Source organism: Betta splendens, chromosome 19 (genome assembly GCF_900634795.4).
Source record: "Betta splendens chromosome 19, fBetSpl5.4, whole genome shotgun sequence".
Taxonomy (NCBI): domain Eukaryota; kingdom Metazoa; phylum Chordata; class Actinopteri; order Anabantiformes; family Osphronemidae; genus Betta; species Betta splendens.
Genome location: NC_040898.2, coordinates 3662010 through 3684426, shown reverse-complemented (window position 1 = coordinate 3684426; position 22417 = coordinate 3662010). Strand labels below are relative to the sequence as shown.

The 22417-nt window shown below is 42.1% G+C and overlaps 1 protein-coding gene across 4 annotated transcripts in view; it reads right to left on the bottom strand.

The window, feature by feature from the left end:
* Positions 1-2609: 2609 nt before the first annotated feature.
* The window catches only part of trrap (transformation/transcription domain-associated protein), a 58063-nt gene continuing 38255 nt past the window's right edge, over positions 2610-22417 (bottom strand). For all 4 annotated transcript variants that reach the window (XM_029133726.2, XM_029133729.3, XM_029133728.3 and 1 more), the window contains 14 exons: positions 22145-22263; positions 21902-22048; positions 21108-21208; positions 15862-16063; positions 14745-14906; positions 12081-12171; positions 11655-11860; positions 9956-10217; positions 7396-7621; positions 7059-7276; positions 6731-6915; positions 6357-6560; positions 4674-4868; positions 2610-3606 (listed from right to left, as the gene is read on the bottom strand). In XM_029133726.2, the coding sequence (XP_028989559.1) occupies positions 3322-3606; positions 4674-4868; positions 6357-6560; positions 6731-6915; positions 7059-7276; positions 7396-7621; positions 9956-10217; positions 11655-11860; positions 12081-12171; positions 14745-14906; positions 15862-16063; positions 21108-21208; positions 21902-22048; positions 22145-22263 (2603 nt within the window). In that variant the 3' untranslated portion in view covers positions 2610-3321. The remainder of the gene's footprint in view (positions 3607-4673; positions 4869-6356; positions 6561-6730; positions 6916-7058; positions 7277-7395; positions 7622-9955; positions 10218-11654; positions 11861-12080; positions 12172-14744; positions 14907-15861; positions 16064-21107; positions 21209-21901; positions 22049-22144; positions 22264-22417) is intronic.

The following is a 22417-nucleotide window of genomic DNA, read 5'->3' as shown; positions in this document are numbered from 1 at the left end:
CTATTGAGAGGAACACAGAGACAAACAACCATTCAAACACACACACACCTACAGCCAATTAACATGTCGCATGTCTTTGGACTGTGGGAGGAAGCTGGGGAACCCGTAGAGAACCCATACAAGTATTTATTAATGAAAACAAACATAAACCATTATTCATAACCATCCATCACAATATGACATTCAGCCTAATACATGTTGCTGTTTGGACTGTCGGACAGGACAAAAAAAAGTTGGCCAGTGTAAAATAGTGTTTTCCCTGTGAGGCCACTGTGCGTGACTCTGTGCCTGAAGCCATCAGTTGCTGATCCAGTGAATGTGGGCTGTGTAGCGTGAGCCCCGTTTGTGTGTGTGCCCATGTGACCGGGTTTATAACAGCTTTGTCTTAGTATAAAACATTTTAGAATCACAGACTAAAAGTAACCAAGTCTGGTTTTATATCATATATTATCCGTTATGCATCCAAAGACATGCAGGTTGTCTGGAGATTCTGAACTGCTCGTGGGCGTGAGTGAGAGGGTGAGTGGTTGTTTGCCTTTGAACCTCTCCCTGTGATGGACTGGAGACCTTTCCCGTGTGTCCCCGCCTCTCGCCTGATTGACAGCTGGCGTATGCTAAGATGATGAGTGAGGGAGGATGCGTCCAAACACACGCAAACCAGCGCCCCTTATAAGGACAATGTGGAGGAAATGGACTGACTGAGCAAATAAGATTACATTTGTGAAAATGTAAAAGCATTAAATAGTGTAAGCGCACAAACAGTCACCAAACCTGGTTTTATAGTGGAAATTAAAGATCAGGCAAGTAAACACATCCGCCTCCAAGATCTTTATGTGAATTAATACCACAGAGGTTAAAACAGTGGCAGCACCAGTTTAGTGTCACCAAAACAATCCTAACTGGAACGACCATGAACCCACTTCTAGACTCACAAATCAGTTGTGTTCAGCGTCAATGGGGCCGGCTTTTGGTTATTTTTCCTGTCTTTATGTCATTTGACCTCCTACGTTCTGTGCGATCCCCTAGAATTCTGTTAAATCAGCACTGTCATCCAGAAAACACTGACACGGCGTGTTTTCCGTGTGGGGCGCGCGGTTTGGGCGATAAAGTCATACAGTAAGAGCCAATTTTAGACACAGAACTAATGAGCCCAACTCCTCTAAGTGGAAATGCCAGTTGTAATGAGGCTCCTTCGCTGAGTAACAAACCAAATCCTCGACTCCTGGATCTATACTGCACGCTGCAGTGTAGATCTAGGAGCCGAGGATCATATGGTTTAATCATATAGTTTAGTTTTTTCAGTATAGTTATAATATGACTGTAAATTTTCATCACCTTATATTGAAATACATCTCTTGAGAAACATTACTGCCTAGTTGCTACTTCTCCCTCCCTCGCTCCTCCCTTAAGCCTCCTTCCCCCCGCAGCCATCCTCAGCGGGGATGAGGATCATTGAAGGGGGGAAGATTTCATCACCTGCTCCTGCCAGGATCTATCCCAGCTTTGGTGTGTCCTCTGAGATCTCTTCTCTGTGCCAGCTTGATGATGAGCCAGGCTCTACACCTCCAATCCCTCTGGAGCACATCAATCACCTCCACTCGTCTCGCAATACTGGTGAGTGCGGGAGACGTCGGGGAGGAGAGGGGTGAAGCTTCCGTCTCCACTTCGCTCACATGAATGGAATGGGTAATGATGGGACATGTGGGTGGGGTCGCCGCCGCCAGCCTATCTGCTACTATATGTTCCTCCACATGGCGTCTAGAAAAGACACCAAAGGCAAGCGATGGCTCAAACAGCCAAAAGAATAATAAATAAACAAAAAATAAACAAAACCACCACAGTAACAATAAAAAATGATAATAACCTATTGTAACAATGATGATGATGGGATGACTTTTGTTGTGAATTAGAACTGTATAAATAAACCGCGACTGAAAACAGAAGTGTGTGTATGGGGAAGTCTCTTCAGAGGCCGCATTCTTCCCACCAGAAGGTCTAGGTTTTCCCCGATATTTATGGTTCACAGCTGATGTTTTTAGTTCTTTCAGTTTGGGAAAGAACATATAAATGCTATACATGATTGTGGAGAGGCTGAAATTGTGTATACAGTAGGATCAAGTGACGCAAGCTCCCTCAGCCTTGCATTAATCAAGCACCAGGGGAGAGAAACACGCCAACATCTCCACAGGACTGTCTACACAGAGGGAGGGACTGACCACAAGGTTATTGTACTTCTATGAGACATTTGATTCAACACCGCTGCGCTGAAATGTCTCTCCAAAAAAGGTCTACTGCAAAGATTACAATAGACTTAGCCATTTGACAGCAGGAGTTATCGCTACAATAACATCCAAAGGTGCAGTGTTCAAGGTGAATATAGCAGCGACAGTGATGTGGTTGAACCGGGGCATAGAAGGGCATAACTGGTTGCTTACCTACTTAAAAAAAAAAAAAAAAAACACGAGTCAGGAAAAAAATAATTGAGAGCTTTGTTTCATGATAATTGTCACCAGGGATGAAACTCATTTTGAGCTTCACTGAGTAGAAGTGTCCTAATGTACAGTGTAAACAAAGACGGCAGGAGAAAATAAGCAGACAATTACAGAGAATAAGCTTATTCATTAAAAAAGCATTTTATTAAACAAAATGCTTATTTACAAGGCAAGAGATGAGACTTGGGGTGGGAACTTTACAAAAAGGGGAGAAACATTCATACAAATCCCGCTCAGGAATTGCATATGTCCAATTAAGCCGACATAGCTTCAAACAGTGTCAGTGTTGCCCTGAAGTTTGTGTTTGCTCACATGCTCTTAGAGCCAACAGGACTGATGTAACAAATGTAAATTAAAATGCCTTTTGGATTTTTTTTTCAACAAATAAAACTAAAATAATTAGCATACATAACTTACAGAATTGGAAAAATTCCTCATTCAGCAGGAAAAAGGAATTCATGTCTGTTTAACTAAAGAGAAGCACAAATCCAAAAAGACTAATCCAAAGCCAGAACTTTTGAAATAGAACAGACACAGCTTCAAGGTTTCCTGTCATGAATAAAACACTGTCAAATAAGTCACTGACCGGATCATCATACTGACACCAACATCTGCACTGCCCGATGGCCATTTGAAGGCAGATAAACTGGCTTTACAGGTGGAGAACCTGTCATTCAGTTATAAAAAATAAATATTGGTGGAATGAGGAACTGTGTAATCTCTAAAAGTCTTTAAAAGTCGCAGTCACTGAGCCTCCGTTACAGTGAGGAGCAACTACCCTTACTCTTGTGTCAGGATCTCCTTCACAGTGTTGTGTACGTCTGGCTCCTCAGAGCCAGGGATGCCAGGCAGGGTCCATGCGGCACAGGTTGTCCAGGCTGTTGGCTGCAGCCACGAGGGTGTTGACCTTACTCTCTCCACCCTCGAATTGAGCGAGGTTGTGGAGGCGGGTCATGATGGCCGTGACCGCCTTCTGGACAAGTGAGACCAACTGCTGGGAATCCATGTTTTCTGGCTGACCAGCTGGGGACAAAGGCATGGACGTGTCCTCCTGGGTCTTCTTGTGCCACGCTATGATCTCGTCACGCAGGACTGCCTTCAGGATCCCGTCCACCTATCAGAGAGAGCAACGACTTCATTTTAGGGTGTAAAAACTACATCTAAACATGTCTGTAATTGGGTCATTAAGATCACAACGTTTCATGTGACATTCATGTGAGACCAATCGAGCACAATAAAGCCCTTTTAAGAAGTTGACACCAATCACAACATGCACACAAATGCTGCTAACGGTCTGCTTTGTTTGACATAGGTCTCTGTTAGCAGCTCATTATAGTGATAGAGATTTGATTGCATCACTATCATGACACAGTCACAACAATAACAATCACTACCTATCATGTCCATGCTGTTCTCTCTCCATATTAAACTGTTGATGACACTTGGCATGAGAGTCCTTATAGGGTTTATGACTTCAATGTACTTGAGATGATGACTGGATTATTAGGCTCTATGGGAACATCCACTTACTCTGGCTAGTATCTAGATCTTCACTTATCTTACACAGTTGAGTGTTGTATAATGTAGTAATGCCAGGTGTGTGTGTATCATTACTACATTTTACACCCCTACTACATTTAAAGGCTATAAAATATGTTTAAAAGTTTGGCAACAAGCCACTGGTTTTACTGCTCTTGTATACGCTCACTGACGCTGTCAGATTTGCTGCACGCCTCCTTATATCAGTGAGTCATGTGAGTTTAAAATGAGCAAGTGGAAAGTTTGACATTTAAATGTGAGAACTTGTGTTCAAAAAGCTGCTCACTGCAGTTAAAAACATGCTCTCATTGAGTAAATGTTAACAGTTTTATGGGTCATAACTATGAGCAGATACAGATAGAGAATGACTGATGGGAACTGAGGTAAGATGTTAATGATTTGTTATCAGCAACAGTTCCACAAAAAATCTTTTGATTTAATTACTTAAAGAAATGTTGCTTAACATTAATATATATACATATTCAGAATATAAATAAATACAATGGTATTAAAAGACACAGTTATGACGTACTGCAAAAAAGGGACATATTTTAACAATTAAAATTTGGTTTGGAAGAATATGAATAAGACTGCAATATCAATTCTAACATTTTAGAACAGACATTTATTTATTTAATTTACCTTAAAATTTGGCTGAGCAAAGCATCGAGCCACAGCAATCATGGAGGCGGTCAGAGGGCCAGAGACACCAATAGTGGTCAGGAACTCGGAAATGTTTGGCGTCAGGCGGAACGGAACAGGACGATTAGCATCCAGGTCGCCGGTCGCGTCGTTGATGTCAAAGCGGAAGTAGGAGACGTTCAGTTTGCCCGTGTCCTAAAAGCGAGAGAGTAAATATATAGATTAAGCTACAGCAGTTATGCAAACAAAAGCGTACATTGAAGATGGAATGTGAATAGCAGATACATAATGATTTATTGTCAAGTCATAATGAAAAAAATCTATAAAATATTCCCACAGAGCTTCATCTTAAATCAGTCCTGAATAAAAACTCTTTCAGCAAAGCCAGGGGAGTTATAAACAAGCTCACAACACTGACATGTTATCGATCACATAACAACATCAGACACATAACAAAACTATCAAATATATTAAGCCAATATTTATGTGTAGGGGGACCCCACCTCAAGCTGCCACTCTAGGGAACCTAAGCTTCCTTTATACGAAAAAGTGACAGCTTTATGGTAGAGCGTTTTATTCCATTTCACTTTCCTCCTTACAGACCTTCTTCCCTACATACCAGTATCTCTCTCTCACTGTCATTTGCTCGTTCAGGCCCCAATGGAGGGCTGCAAGGCAGTGGGGTGAGACACTAGCAAACCCCGAGAGGCTTAGATAAGTCTGCCAACATCTGGACCTGGAGGCAGCTCTCAGAATGCTAAATTGCCAGACTAGTGGCCAGGGATTTATTATTTGGAGATTGGTGTGAATGGGACGACACAACATTATTGTGTAGCATGTAGCTACTCCAGGCTGAACCTGACGGTGGGAAATGACAGATATTGGGTAATTTTCAAAACAAGACATCAGAAAAATAAAATGAGAGATGACAAGAAGAGCAACAAAAGAGATGTAATATCAAGAGAGACATGTCAGACTCAAGACAATTAAAACCTCAAGAATGCTTGATGGCCAGCACCTGGATAGACTCAACCCACAACACAGGGTCTCTGTTTAGGGTGGGGCACAATACTAATGCTGTGATGCCCTGTCCTGTGTGTGTGTGTGTGTGTGTGTGTGTGTGTGTGTGTGTGTGTGTGTGTGTGTGTGTGTGTACACTCTCCGCACCGTAATCCTCCTGCGACTAATGGGATCTGCGGAGTGGAACAGGCAGAGAGGAGGCTTAATACTAGCGCTTAGCTGCCCGGAGAAACGCCTGTCAGCAAAGGCCGATTAGGATCAAAGGGGAGGGGGCGGCCAACTGACACAATCATCTTTAATAATGATTCTGAGAAAGCTGTCTGTCTGAGCGCCAGACGAATACATGTGGACTGAGCAGCAGATGCGCGCGCGCAGACTGGTCAAATTGAAATGTCTTCGATAGCTGCAGAGCAGAGGGACTTAATATACTACCCTGTCAAAACATCTTCAGCAACAACAATGACTGGCTGACTCACGGGCGTAGCGTGAATGTCACTAGGGGAGAGGGGTAATTCATACGGCCTCATATGGCTATGTAATGGTGATCTCCTAATGCATCCATGGGAGCATCCTCGTATACAATTAGAGCCTGTCACATCAATCCAGCTCGCCTTAGAGGGAAAGTCACGCGTCCACGTTTGGGTAGGTTTGTGTGCCGCCTACCTGTGCTATTTGCAGCATCTCGGGATTGAGCCTGTTGAGGTGGAGCATGAACTCAGCCAGACCTATGAGGGCCAGCTGGATGGTGAACATCTTTCGGAAGGTCCAGTAATCCGTAGCATTAGGGAAGGTGTGCAGCGCCCACTCCTTCAGCATGCTGCGAGGCACCATGTTGCCCTGCACCTCCTTCAGGATGTCCCTCAGCACCTGGTAATAAACATGGGGAGCAGAAGTTAAGTCAAGCTGACATTGGTCATCAAATCAAGTTGTACTTCCAATTGCCCTTTCTTTGTGATCCAATTAAAGTCTGCCTATGCAGTACACAAAATATAATTCGTATATATTGCAAGCACCAATTTAAACAACTGTCTCCATACCTGGTGGCTGGCCTGTGTGCCTCGGGCCTGCACCGTGGCCAGACGATCGTAATATCTGGAAATGGGGTTGTCATGCTCAATGCCCTTCTTGGCACAGCGCTGTTTGTAGATCTCCACCAGCGACAGGGACGAGGGGTTGTCCTCCACCAGACGCATCTGAGGCGACACCGCCACCACTCGCGGCACTTGGGGAGGATAAACACATAGCAATTGGCACTTGATAACAAACAGTCCTTGATTTACCACTAGACACGTGACAATTAAAACAGAGTTGGTGCCATCCAGCAACACTAGCTCATGCACTCAGACTAGTTCATAACCCTCTTACCAGTGAAGAAGAGGTGCCTTTTGGTGGTCTCCTTTCTCTTCTCCAGGCAGGGGTTCAGGAGGCGCAGGAGCTGCAGCACTCTCTCCTCTCGCCGCGACTCTGTCAGGCAGGCATCGTTCATCACCAGGTACGGGTAGATCTTACCATTATGGCCACGGATGTAAAGGCGGCGTGCTGCCGTGTTGTGTTTCTGAACAATTTCCACTCTGGGCATGAATCTGGTTTGAAGCATATAAATATATTTAGGCACATAGTTTATGGGGTAAAACTAGTATTTTAACTACACAATATATAGTCTCCCCTCCTTACTGGACCCTGGGGTTTCCCGGTCCATTACCTTGCAATCTTTATGTAGTAGTGCGTAGGTTTAGGCATGAGGAATTCCCCAGGGATCTCCACCTCGGCCGTCTGTGCAGAGAAGTTGCTGAGGAAGCGGCACTTCTCCTCAATAAGGAAAAACTTGGGCAGCTGTTTGGTCTTGGCCTCCAGGATCTTGATCCACTTTTTCAGTTTGGAGATCAGGTTGTGAAGCTTCATGGAGCCTGGTACACTGAAGTCAAAGTCTGGTAGAGATTGAGACAATGACGGTTACATTAATACATGTGGTTACAGTTCAAATTGATCAGCGATCTCCTGCTATTTGCTTCCACTTCTTCCCTCGCTTCAGGATCAAGGTAATCATGGTAGTATTGTAGCGGTGTAGTTTGCTCTAGAGTTAAAGTAAACTGCCTGGTGAAGGCTATAAGCTGATTAAATTAGTGCAATAAAACGAGTAAAATCCTGTTTCATATCACATCTCACAGTGCACACAGCACATTGTGATGGTCTGTAGCAGTAACAATGGGACGAGGGGAAGTGAGCCAGGCAGGTTTTCCCATTTTAAAAGTAAAGCCCCTAGGACATCGCTCTCTCTCACTTAGGCAATCTTCACACTCCTCTCTCTCGCCTCCCATTTCAGTATACCCTGTTGTGCCGTGTGTTATAATGAATCCATGAAACTGCATGGCCTTGCCATTTCAAACCTGTTCAATCTCTCCCAGAGTGAGACCTTCTAATACTTTAAATAAGCCCTTTAAAACAGCCAATGTTCTTTTCGGAGCAGCACCCATTTCGCTGTCCACCTGCCTGGGATTCACCTGCTACAACGGCAAAATTGAAACAGTCCTGTGAAATTGCAACCTAACAACAAGTCAGGACCATAAATGTATATAATTCCTACACAAATAGGAGAGGAAAATGCTTTTATCTTTCCATCTTGATCAGATAAACATTTTACAAGCTTATATCTAGAGAGACTAAAACACAAACACACACACAGACCCATAATAAACTTAAATGTTTGATGTAGTTATAAGAAAACAATGTTTTTATTATATTTGACCAATACTGTATATCACCTTGTACTTTAATATTAATTGCTTCAGTGCTGTGCAGCTGGAACACATCCACAGCCTTTGATCAAATGAATAAAGTGCAAAACGCGATATAGACATAATTACAATTGTCCAACATATAAATGCTGGAGTTTAAGGGTAATTTAAATAGCACATACTGTAGGTATGTGCATGTACTATGTACTACACTGTAGTATATATACACATATGACTAAGCTAGATGTATTTTTTAGCCTGTCATCTATCCAATAGGTGCAGTAGCCAAAAGCCGACCAGTTAGCAACATCATATTTTGACCAAAGCCTCTGGAGCAGAGCCACTGTTAAAACAGTAACTCATGCAAATAGCACTTGCCATGATTGGATTTGTATGTCTCCCTGCTGGCAAACATAAACCGATCCTGTCCAGCCCACAAACCCTGTGAAAGCAAGTTAGATGCAGTAAACTGGCTGCTTGGCTGCTCAGCAGCTCTGTACCCCCTATTTGGGGTTTATGCCTATTTAGCTTTTTTTCTCCCTTTGCCAGGTGATCATTTTTATGTATTCCAGAATTCAGTAATAAAAGTAGGAGGATTCAGTCAAGTTATATGTGCAGACTGTGGGCAAGGAAGGGCCTTTATCTTTGCTGGTAGAGTTGCAGACAAGTGAATCAAGCACTATAAGGAATTGGATTTGCCATTGCTGCTATTAGCTAGTAGCGATTACCCTGAAAAATGTCACTATATCACATATTTTAGGTACACTGGTACACAAATTTACACTGATTTTGTGGTTTTTTTTTATAGTTATATAACATTCTAATTAATATAAAGCCATTGATCTGTTCTGTGTTTTAATCTATATTCTACATTAATTCTGTTTTGTTATATGCAATTAATCTATAAATATTTCAGCCCATATTTATACCACATCAAATCTTAAAAACAAAAAAAAAAAAAAGAAACTTTTACTGCAACAACTAACAATGACACAAGAGTTCAAGAAGTTTCATAGATGCAGGTGCAAAATCTTTGGCTTTTTATAAGACCTGAATGAGCACACAGCAACATTAACAACAAGCACTATTTCTGACTGCACAGAGCCAACCTCTTCCTGAAATCAAATCATTAAGTCAAAACCATAAATTACTTTGCAGAACCACCAAGGCTCCAGCTGCTTCACACATCAGTGCAGTCTGTCCTGGCAGCCCGGGTATAACAGCACGTGTTTGTTCACATATATTGTACAATGTATTGCTACAATACATTGCAATGATGATTATTTCACCTTAAAAACTTCTTCTTTCTTCTTTCTAATGTTGCCAACAACCTACACAATACAGTTGCAGCAACTCGATTTCAGCTTTCTTTGTTTTGAAAGTTAACAGTTTCTGCTTGTTCTGTATACATTCTGCTCTGTTTAAACCACTCCTTTTTCTTTTCAACTACTTTCAGCAGTGCTTATATTTTCCAGCAACTGTCAGTATTTCTTAGGGAATACATTCAGCAAAGAAAAGTTAACCAACCTGTCGTGAACTGTCCCTTCATCTTCTGGAAAACCGGGTCTTGCGCTGTGGCCTGTGCACGTCGAGCTAGAGACTCAGAAGCAGCACTGGAGAACATCGTGGACACATTGGATACGTTTTCCAAGCCAACGCCAAAAGTGCTAACCAGCTTCTTGACAAAGTTGAGTGTATGAGGTGTGATTTTGGCATCAGACACTGCCCCGCTCTTTTCAAAGGCCACTGAGTAGCACTTTGCCAGGCCTTGCTGGAGCTGCCTTAAGACCTACAGAGAGAGTGGAAAGAAGATTATGGCAAAATAAACACAGATAGACACAGAATCATATGTAATCAATATTCTTTACTACAACTAAAGTCTGGTATAAAAGAGATGATGGTGTAAGTTGAATCTATAACTACATAAGATTGTAGTTGCTGCAGAATGTGTCAAACCACCAAATATTCACACAGAAACAAACTTCTCTCCCTAAATTCCATGATCCATTCTATATGCTCACTACATCCATCACCTTTCAATCCCCTCCCCTTTTTCTCCAGGAGCCTTGACCCACCTACACAGCACGTATCTCACCTGGACGCTGCCTAGGATATCAACAGGTTACAGCAAATTATTTTAGGATAAAACTTTGAAACTGAGCATGAAGTCACAATGTACTGTTGTGTAACCATATAGTCATCGCACATTAATAAAAAGAGTGTATTAGACCAAGATGACCTGTGGAACTGTAATCATCTGGCATTATACGCATATGCACAATACGTGCACAGGCGCAGCTCAATAAATTAGAACATTGTCAAAAACTTCAAGAAATTCAAATTAAAAAGTTAAGTATATATTATAAAGATTCAACACACACAGAGCATTACGTTCAAGCCATTTTCTAATTTAGCCTCCAGTTAGTCTTTTGGCTTGACTGGTCAACAAACTCACCTACTGTGTGGTGTATTGTGAGAAACACCAGACCCAAGTATAGTGATTCCATGGTCATTAAACCAGGTATTGGTACCAACACTATCAGGTGACTTAGTTCCCTAAAACATTGCTGACTGTGGCAACTTCACAGTGAACCTCAAGCAGCTTGGATTCTATGTCTCTCCTATGGTCTCTCATGAATACACCTGTGGTGGCTCTTGAAGCACCGGCACCAGCCATAGTCCACTCCTTGTGGATCTCACTAATTAAAAACTGGGCTTTGCTTCATAATTCTCTCCTTCTGCTAGACTTTATTCAACTAATCAAATTTTCATTAATATGCTTGGTTACAGCTCTCTGAGGAGCCAGCTTTAGCAATGACCTTTTGAGGCGTGGAGGGTGTCAATGATGCCGTTCTGGACATCGGTCAATCAGTAATCTTCCCCGTGATTGTGCAGTCTACTGAACCGTTTAGAGGCTCAGTAAACCTTTACAGATGTTTTGACTTAATTAGCTGTTTACAGTCTACAACTTTGAACTTTTTTGTTGTACTCTAATTTTCCGAGGTTGTGAATTTTGATTTTTATTAGTTGTAATACTTGATCAAAATAAATGAATGGTTTCACTCTTTGAATTTAATTACAGAAATAAATTAGGTTTTTCTGAAAAGTACCTGTTCACCAAGATGCACTTACTCATATAGAAAGAAGCCTAAACATTCGTACAAAGTGTATCGTTCTCTCACCACCTGATCTGTGAAAACCATGAGCAGACCTCTATTTTACTCACCTCTTCATGCCAGTTCTCCCTGAACCACACCATCTGGTCCACAATGCCCTCCAGGGAGGAGAGCAGAGTCGGGTGTAGCTCCCGCTGCATGTGCATGATGCGGCTGCAGCGCCACATTGGGGCGGTGGCCCGAATAGGCCCTGGATCAGAGGCACCTGAGTGAGCTTGGGCCCCCACTGAAGTTGGCTGCTGCTGCCCAGATGCATCTGGATATGAAAAAGTGAGATAGCAAAGAAAGAGGGGTGACAAGAAGAACGGAGGCAGACACATTAGAAGAAAGAATAGTAAACAGTGAGAAATATATTGGGGAACATTTCAATTAGCTAGAGTACAAAGCACTAAATGTGTTTAAGTATTTCTTACGTTTAGACTAAACCTAAATATATAAGTAAAGGGAACACGTCACAACTGGACAAGTTTACTTACCACTTTTGTAGCGTTCCCTCTGCTCAATCTTGAGTGTCAGGTAAAGGGTGCGGATGGGGAAGTAGACAGCCTGGGGGTACACTCGTCCCACCTAGCAGATAAAAGGGGGTCACAGATTACATTTCAAAGCCTCTCCCTTTCAATAGATTACATTTCAAAGAGTCTAGCTCCTCTCTTTGGAGGAGGTTAGAGATGGGACGAAATGGGAAAGAGAGAGCGAGAGACATACTGGTTGTACATGTCTGTCATAGTGAGAGAGATCACACTGATAAAGCTAGAGAACTCGGTAATGGAGGATGTGTTTGAAGCTTTGAGTCAGGGGAATTAGGGAATTTAAAAACACGTCTGGATTACAAACTGAATGTGACTTATGATGAAATTGCCCTCAAGACTAGCAAGAAAAGTCAATGGCATCATTGGAAAACTTACTGGTTAAAGTCAGGCCATAGGAGGTTTCTAGTTTTAAACACATACACCTCTGGTGTATATTTAGAATCTTGGTATTATTTATACATTGGGTCACAGTTCAGTGGAAAGCCACATTCATGTGAAATCCTGTGAACAACCCGTAAGCACTAGCTAATGTCATACTTGTCTATTAACAGCACTCAAAAACATCACAGAGCAAGTATTACACTCAGGAACTGGAAGCCAGCTGATATCAGTATATTTGACAGCTGGCATTAAGACAGTGCAAGTGCCCAAAAGGTAAAACATTCAAGATGGAAAGATCCTAATTTTAAGACCAGCACACGAGGTTCTCCCAGAGTACAGTTTCATAGGCTACAATTATATAGCTACATGGCCTCATCTCGTTTCTTTAAATGCCTTAAGGGTATAAAAAATACCTCAGCAGTTCAACAACAAAACTGAGCTCAAGAAGACTATGGCTGCATTTACGATGTATTGATAGTGGAAAAAGAAAAAGAAAATGTAAAGCAAGAAAAGAATCTCTTCTCACTCTCTCACTATCGTAAGGAAACATGGATTTGGGCTGTCTAAGCTTTCTTATCCATATATTCAGATCATCTGGCTCAAATGTAAAGCTGTCCAAAATGACAGCTTTAGTATTTCCTAAAACCAGCTCTTAGCAGGGCTCAAACCTCTCAAGATGATTATGTTCTATGAAACCCAGGACAGGGAAAACAGGATTAACCAACAGGTTAACAGCTTGTGGTTTAATATTAATGAAGGCACCCTGAATGTGGTTTCAGTTTTGCAAAACTGTTCAGATCAGAAGATGCATAGACACACAAACAAGAATTTACCTTTAACTGGTTCCATGCAAAAGATAATTGTACATATGTAGGGGGAGAAATTAGGACACTACTGAAAAAGATAAGACATGTCATATTTTGGTGAAGCTGAGGTGGAATGAGGAAAAAATGGGTGAATGGTAGTCACAGCGAAATATGCACGAGTGTTTGAATGTGTCAGGAAGGGTGTTGAGATTGTTATCTTCTGATTCATCTTCCCACCTGCCTCCAGGCACTTTTCTCATCACTTTCATCAATATTTCAACGTACATTTTTTTAAAACATCCCGCTGCTGCAGCCAAATTCTAGATAATTCAGGTGAGCAGCGAAATAAAGACTGCCGTGCATTAAAATACAGTTTTCCTTTACAGGGAAATTGAAGGAAAGTGAGTCAACTTTTTACCCTTCAGTGAGGCAGACAAAAGCAAGGTTTGACTCTCCATAGAATCTCTACAGTCGCCCACACTCACTTATACATACAAAAGGGAGAAAGAAATTCAAAGAATATCAGCATGCATTTTTACCGCTTTGTTACTTGATGTTTCCTGCTTAACAACTTGGATTATGCCAATTTGATTAAGTTCAGGTGAAGTAATAACGTCTGTGATTGTTTAGACTTCTAGAGAGGAATACCGAAGCTATCACATACTACTTTTTTAGACTTTTACAGTATTTTCATATTTTTTAAAATCTCATTTCAGTTCCCCTTCTCTCTATCCTTCTCCAGATATTCCTTCACGTCCTCCATACAATATTCCAGCTCTTCTAAGAGGATGGCTGTTTGTTACAGCAGACTTACTCTTTGAAGATCACCCTCTTTAAATTGTGTGGAAATAATACTCCATTACGCAAAGCAAATTACTCCTCAGCTTAATTACTAGCTCTGCTCCTGTGGTGCGGATGCATATAATATTAACTTTAGAATAATTCCGTGAACAAATAATTATAAACCAATTCACCAGAGGACATGAAGTTCGGTTGATTGGAGATTCTAAATTGCCAATAGGTGTGAGTGAATTCACCAGAGACAGGTAAAAGCCAATAAATTGCTGTAAATGGGACAAAGAATCTAAAGTCTTGATGAATAAAAAATCAGGGGAAACCAATTTTGCATGCGTTTAATTTATGCGGTTAATTTATCTTGATTAGAAAGATGCTGTGCATGAACACTGGAGCTAATACACCTGCCAGATGTGCTGCCTCAAATGAGCCAAGGTACAAAATATGAATGATTGATTAAATTGGTAAAAGCAAATGAAGCAGCATAAATTCAAACATAACTTAAATTATAGGATTATTTATCAAAGCTGTTTGAAAGATGTTTCATTTATACAACATTTTTAACAGAGAGAAGAGGCTGTTGGCTGGAGTGCACATATGGTTCTATACATTCTACACATTTCCTCACCTGGCTGATTAGGTTAAGCAGGGGTTTGCCTTCTGAACCAACAAGGCATGTAAGCAGCTGCGGTATCCATGCCAACCACTGGATGGGAGGGACTCCAATGCAGTACTTGTCTACAGCATCTGCCAGAGTGTTCTTGTCATCAAAGCTCAGTAGCCACAACACCTACAGATGAAAATGAACAAAACAAATATACGAAGTGAGGACAGACAACATTAAATGAACACACAACCCCGAGGTTAATCAGCTGAAATAAAGCATAGCGTGCTACAAAATAAAGTAACCAGCAAAAGGTGGGCTCTCTGTCATTAATCAAACACCGCTGACTCTTATCACAGCAGGGGGGAGACTGTAGGCATTCCTCACTATGATCTAAGCAAAGCCAACATGGAGGTGATCTCTCCTCCTCTGGCATGCTTGTGTGTGCATCTAAATTATAATGAAGACATTAACCTCACTCAACCTTGCCCACCCAAAATCCCAGGCTCTCCTATTCAAGCCAACTTCAGTACACACAGTGTATAATTACTGGTAATGGCTGGTCATCTGCTTCATCCATCACAACTAGGCACTGCCAACCCAGCTTAAAAGCACAATATTAGGAAGGGGGTAGGGGGCATCAGAAAAGCATCTAATTGGAATGTGAAGCTTGCAGAAGCCATTAGATTAACACAGAATGATAGTAATGCTTGATGCTAGTACTGAATTTTTTTATCCAGCCTGATGCGCACAGACGTAAGCTGGTTGATTTGCTCTCTGGATGGGTTTCTGTAAACTGACTCCCCTGGCGGGGGAATCAGGGGGAGCAATTAGTTTGTTATCCCCCAATTCCAGAGGACAGCTTTTCCTCCACCATCAAACTGCAATGGGAACCTATCCACATTGTCTATTGCTGCACTGTAATCGATCAAATTACTGCTTGTAACTGTGGCACAGATCCAACACATGGCAAAACCTGTCTCATCAGTGACAATCATTAAACGCTGGATAGGGTCACGTTAACGCTGACTCTGGAAACGAGGCTTGACTAAAGCTGGTGTGGCAGTCGCTGACTATCAGTGTGTTTTAAGGGAGAATGTTCGCCATGGGTGAGTCACACAAATAGCCTTCTCTTTATCACCTTAGCTAGATATTTTCGTGACTTGCTCTCATTTTGGTGGCGACAGGCGTGGAGATAACAGGTAATGGCAGAGACTCCCAGTTGGAGCTGACGGTCCTTGACAAAAATGTTCTCCAAGTAGTCGCCCCACATGGCCCAGGCCTTCACCAGCACATCGTGCATCTGTACTGCTGCTGAAAAGGCCTTGTTGGCCTCCTCTGACCTGAAACAAATAAGGGAATAGTGGAGTAGCATTACTTTGTGCAAGACAGGCAGGGTAAAATTAAGTGTCCAGATGGAGTGAGTGAATGAAAGCTGATTTAAACTGATTGAAAGTAATGCAAGAAAGAATGAGATTCGGGCTGAGGAGTAAAGGGGGGAGTGGAGGAGAAAAGAAATATAAAAAGGAGGAGTGTGTAAGAACCAGATAATGATTTTGTACTACACATCAGTAAGCACCATATTTTATTTGCTATAATCTTCAAGGCCTTTCCTTCTGGCATGACAGAATAAGCTTTTAACCGAGCATGAATTAATGTCACCAGAAGTTCATCCATTTTTGCTATATTGTAACATCAAAACCCTATCATACGGTGCAGATCAATCCATTTAATATCGGATGACATATGAGCTTAGCATCTTCCCATTTCATCAGAAATGCTTCATGCTATGAGCAGTAGAAGGTATAAACCTCTGCGTAATAGCTATATTTATCTGTATAAACATACATTGACCATGAAGAGCACTGCTATTCAGAGGAATCTGCTTGCTGATAAACTTGAGAATCCTTGGGATTTTTTTATCCCAGCAGTGCAATCTAGCTGTCACAGTTTGAGCATTTGATTTAGAAACTGTTAAATAGGAGGCAAAATCTAGAAGAGGCCTGGCGAGACCCCCAGTTTCAACTTCATGGTTTGTTATATTCTGAATTGTTCCCACTTACTTACAGTAAATGTCTCCCAAGCCAATCAATTAAAATCTATTATAAAAAGGCATTTTGGCATGTCATTAAGAAATGGGAGCTTGATTGCTATGGGAGTCAGAGCAGGAGACCCTCCAGCAATACTTAATGCACTTAAACGCTGGCAAAGTGACAGCGGCAACTGCATTAACAGTTTCTAATGCCTGGCTCAACTGGAGCACAGGCACCCGACAAAATGTCAAATATCTGACACCTGTTTAATTGATACCAAAATCCTGTGGCTGTGTGCACGCACACTGAAACAACCCCCCATTGGAAACGCTGGGTTAACCCTGGTTCATAGATAACACAGTGAGATGTTTCACTACGAGATTTGCCTCAAATTATGAATTGACCAATCATTAAAGCTCCAATGACAACACAATGACAGACAGGTCGAGTCGTGCTCTGGCTACGCCCACCCCATATTGACACGGTCGACCACTTGTCCTAAATCAAGTTGATTTTTTTTTCGTGTTCATGCAAGGAGGGGAGCCTTTGTGAAACCTCACTGTTGTCAAAAAAACAGGGCGTCTCGCGAAGCCACAAAAACCTAACAACCCCCCCCAGCGTGCTGGGTTTGATCCTTCCACTTGCAACACTGGATGAGCAAGTGAGAGTCTAGCCACGTCCAGCCTGCAAAACTGCTCAAACGTGTGCCTGTGTGGTATAGCCTGCTACAGGCTGCTGTAGCACAAATGTCATGAATTGATATGCCTCTAAATAGAGCCCATAAAGTACCCATGCCTTTAGCCCTGAAGGAGGGACTCCTTATAACTATATGTCCTTATGACTATATGTTTAGCCTTATGACTATATGTTTAGCCTCGACAATCCAGTGAGACATCCTCTGGTGAGATAATGACTAACCTTTATGAGGAGTTTTGAAGTCTTGAGAGAGAAACGTCTCAAAATGGATGGTGTCAAATCCCACATTGGAAACAGTGGCAGAGATTGCCCCCTTCATTAACTGACAAGTCAAAGGATGATTTTTCACCAAACCCCATAAAAAATTGCTGCCAGATAGATCTTAATGGTAGAAAAAGCCCTTCCTTTTTCCAATAATTCTTGAGGGAAGCACAGGATGTCTGCTACTCAACACTGAAAAGAAAGTGTCCTTCAAACCATACCATTCCTTAAAAATACACAATTTACCACCATAGAGACGCCGAGTGGAGGCAGTATCTAGTATCAATGACTCTAGGTGGCAAACCTGCTGCGTTTAACTTCCACCTCTCAAGTACCAAGCTCAGAGAGCCACCATGTCTGGATGGGGATGGAAAACCTCTCCTCCAGCTTGGGACAGTAGGTGCTTCTGAAACTTCAAAGCTTCAAATATATCTGTTGTGCCCTGGCCAATGCATTCCCAGATCTGCTCCACCACTTGTAAACCATTCCCCATGAAGAGGCTTCCCCATTGATAGTTGATATAAGCTACCACTGTGGAGTTGTCTGTTTTTACCAAGATGTAATGACTGAGCAGAAACACTACAGATGCCATAAATGTCATGTCCCAACCCAACAGTGATACATCTGTTGTCAGTGTCATCCTGGTTAGCACCGGCCCTAGTGGTACTCCCAACGCCGGTGCTAAAAGGTCTCTGCACGGCTGCAGGGCTGACATGCACATGCAAGGTACTGTCACTCCATGCCCGAAGTGTCGCCGAGAGCAGAGTTGCAGTAACGCGGCCCAATGTTCCCTCATTAACAAAAGCCCCAAATGTACTATGGTACTGCAGCCTGAAGGGCAAGGAGGCGGCGGCACAGCCCTAATGTCCCCGTCCCGCCAAGTTGAAAAAGGGAGCAGTATGGTGTGAACAAAACGGTAGTGAAACACGATAAGACAGGAAGTCTATGCTGAGCACTAAATATTCTGTGCTTCGAGCCAGCACAAGGAGAAGCAGTTGCAGTAGCAAAGCCTGCTTTGGGTGTCTAGGAAGGGTGCAGGATGGGTTCCTGTGATGAACAGAGATTAAAGGCTTTGTTCTCCTCTTTTCTGGATGCACTGGTTTCTCTCGTTTTCTCCAGTGCCGGGCCAAAGAGACCCTTGAATGGATCATATGCGGCATCCATGATACCTGCCTTCTGAGCATCACTCATGCCCCTGATCTCCAGTTTTAAGTACCCCTTGGTGGTAATTTACTCATTAATGGACTTGAAAGGCTGAAAGGGACTGCAGGTAAAAGCTGCTTTGATATGGCTTGAGCCGGTCAAAGCCTTTTACCATCATATACAGTAGGTCCCTCTCTGCCACCTCTGAGTCCTAGGATGCCGGCCACAGAATGCCTAGCTTGGCTGCAGCCCACTTACAAACCTCGTACAGGTTATTATGGGGGCAGTTTCTGAAGCACTGGGGGACCTGGACTACTGGATGGATCCTGCTCTTCCTCCTTATCTGTGTCGAGGAGGTCAGAGGCAGCATTGCAGTCTGACTCCTCAGAATTGGGTTCACCCTCTTTGCGGCCAAGGAGCTCCTCAGACAGCAGAGGCATGAGGGGGTATTTAACATCTATCATGTCCGCCCAGCTCATTTTGACTCAGAGGATGTCTGCTGATCATGGTCGTTGGTGGTGGTAGCTGACAGGCACGGGTCCTGATTGTTAGCCACTGCTTTCAGCCTTCTATCCAGAATCCTTTCCAGCATCGCCGCACAGTGTGGGCACATTGGTGGGTCAGCTAGTGAAGCCTCTGCTTGCTTAACACCCACGCAGGCTATACACATCGAATGGGGGTCCCAACCCAAAATAAATGAGCTGCATGATGCAGGACAAGAGAAGCAGCCTCCTGAGCCTTTGGCTCCGATCTTTTGGGTGGGGCCGTGGCTGTAGACATCATAGGAAAAGGAGAAGGACAGTGGAATACACAGTAGGGCTGTTGAAAGACCTATAAAAAGCGCAAGGTTTATGCCCTGTTCAGTTCTGGTCTTGGAGCTAGCTTGCCTTAACACTAGAACATCGAGAAGGGGCCATTTGACCCTTTCTAATTTACACACCTAGGCCAGTGGGCAAAAGACCCCTCCGCTCTAGCCGACATCCTGTGAACAGCTGATTTTGTCATGTAAACAGGGCCATCAGTCACGTAGGTACTATGGTCATGGAGGTACTATGGTCATGCAGGTACTATGGTCTGTTTTCTTTCGACCATACAACTGAGCCACCAGGCCACCAGGGAGAGACTTTAGGTCTAAAAAACAGTCTATGTTCTACTGTCCGTGTTAGCTACACACTCTGTATAGTGGGATTGAATCCAAGCTAAACACAGGGTGATGTGCTCCTTTAAGGGTCATCTAAACTGTTAAGCAGGTAACAGGTTGCCTGGATACGCTGAGGGAGCTTCTGGTTTCTCACATGAAGAAAGTGAGAATAATTTAGGAGCACGGCTCAACTTGTCTGTCACTGACAGATGTGGTGTCATTGGGCTTCTATGTTTGGTCACACTGAGGTAATTCCCATAGTGAAACACTGAGTGAAGAACTTAAGGATTGCAATAGATGCTGTTGAAGTGGAGGCAATTTGCGCTGATCCCATGGATTCCTGAAAATTGCCTCAGGTTAATTATTGAGTAACATATAAATTTAATATTTGTTGCTCAATTATTACTCTGTTCTTTAAAAATGGCATATCCAAGATGACAGGTAAAAAGGTCAGCAGAGGAGGAAGAGGTGTTACACATGTAAGCATGGAGCACCAATATTACATACCAATATTTTGCACAAGAATTTAAGCAAAATAAAAATAAAAAAAAAGGGAAACTGTGTATCGATGCATTTCTTACAGCTGTTTCAGGTTGTTTAAGTGTGTGGTTTACTCTCAGAAGGTTAAAATGAGTCATGAGCTGGACGTAGTCAGATAACATTTCTTGGCCTGTCTGTCTAAGTTGAAAACCACTTGTCTTTAAAAATCAAAATTTTAATTGAATTGACTTATTACTGTGAGGGCATTTAAATTCTAAATGTCTAATTAAACTGGTGAAATAATATTGATGTTTTGAAAAATGCAGCTGCAGAAACAGTACAGGTGGGGTAAAAAGCACAAGGTTATGGATAAAACCTTCATAAAGCCTTCAGAATTTCTTGGTTCAAGAAACCCTAAGTGGCACTTAAGAATTTTCCTTAAAAATTGAGAATTAAGGTTATTGCTGCTTTAGGACAAGGACGGCAATTAAAATGTGACAACCACATCTTCACAGAACATCCACAGACAGTAAAGGGACATTGACAAATTCAGAAGACAATAAATGTGTGTAAGAAAGATATACAATTTTCAAAAGTAGAAAGAGAGAAGAGCTGAAGCACTGGTGGACATACTTGTTGATTTGAGCCAGAAACATCCCTTTGAGAGCATAAAACTCTGCCGTCATCTCTTTGGTGAAGTACTTCAGGTTAGTCGACTCTATCACTTCCAAACCCTAGAAAAACCAAATGTTTTTATTTAAAACAAACCTTAGCACTACAATGTTCTGCATTGAACTGGGTCATAATCCCAGTTAGAAAAACTGCTCGTGTTTATTAATGACTCAGAAAGGAGGTGTTAAGGGAACTAATCTTCCATTATCATGAGGTTCTGATTAGGTGTCCCTTATGTACTGCTGTGACAAATGATGTGCAGCAGGAGAGAGCAAGAGAGAGTTTGATTCCACTTGCACTTCTAATGACTTGTGGTATGCTGAACTGGTTCTATTAATCAGAGTACTCAACAGGTTTAAGACTACTACTTCTCCCACTCAACGATCAGATAACTGCTCAAAATAAAACTCAATTCATCAAATGTGTTGTTGTAAATTTTTTCTTACTTTAAATCAAAACCCTTCATTACTGCAGCTACAGCTGTGCTACATTTTGACAGATTGTTACACAGGTGTTATTTATGTATTATCTGTTGAACACATTGCATAAAGTAAACAATTTTTTGCCTTTGTGCATACATACAAAGCAGATTTAACAGTATGTTGCTAGTAATAGTTGATAGTAATTTTAGTAGTTTTGCTAATTTAAGCTATCTGCATACGCATACATGTTTACCACAAAGTTGCAAAAATAAACAAACTGATGATTTTATTTGAAGTGCAGAGTAGCAGAGAGCAAGGGGGCGTCTATTTTACCTGCATGCATTCATTCTTGCCCATGACACCAGCCAGCTGCAAATAACATTTGACTTGTTGCCTGATCTTCTGGAAGCAGTCGACAATAGGCACTGTGGGAATGGTGTGAATACGGCTCAGAATGTCCAGTGCCACGTTCACCAAACCCTAGGGGAACAAAGGGTTTTACAAAGACAAAACTCAATAAACTTGATTTTTATTAATTAATTCCTATTTTGGACACAGACATGGCTAAAACATTACCTGCTTGCGTGCTATCTTGCCATACTGAATGATAGCAGAAGCTGAGGCATGAACTCCTAGCATGGCATTATTGTTGTTGGGATCGTGCTGTGCATTTGTCTCATACGCTGTTACGATCGCTATGCAGAAAGATAGAATAAAACATCAAATATTGCTTTCTACAAAATTAAAGCAGCAATAAAAAAGCAGTGGAGTTTATACTGTAGTTGTATTATGAACGTGTAATTCTCAAAGGTTCTTCTGTTATAAAACTGAGGAGGGCACTGGGGAAAC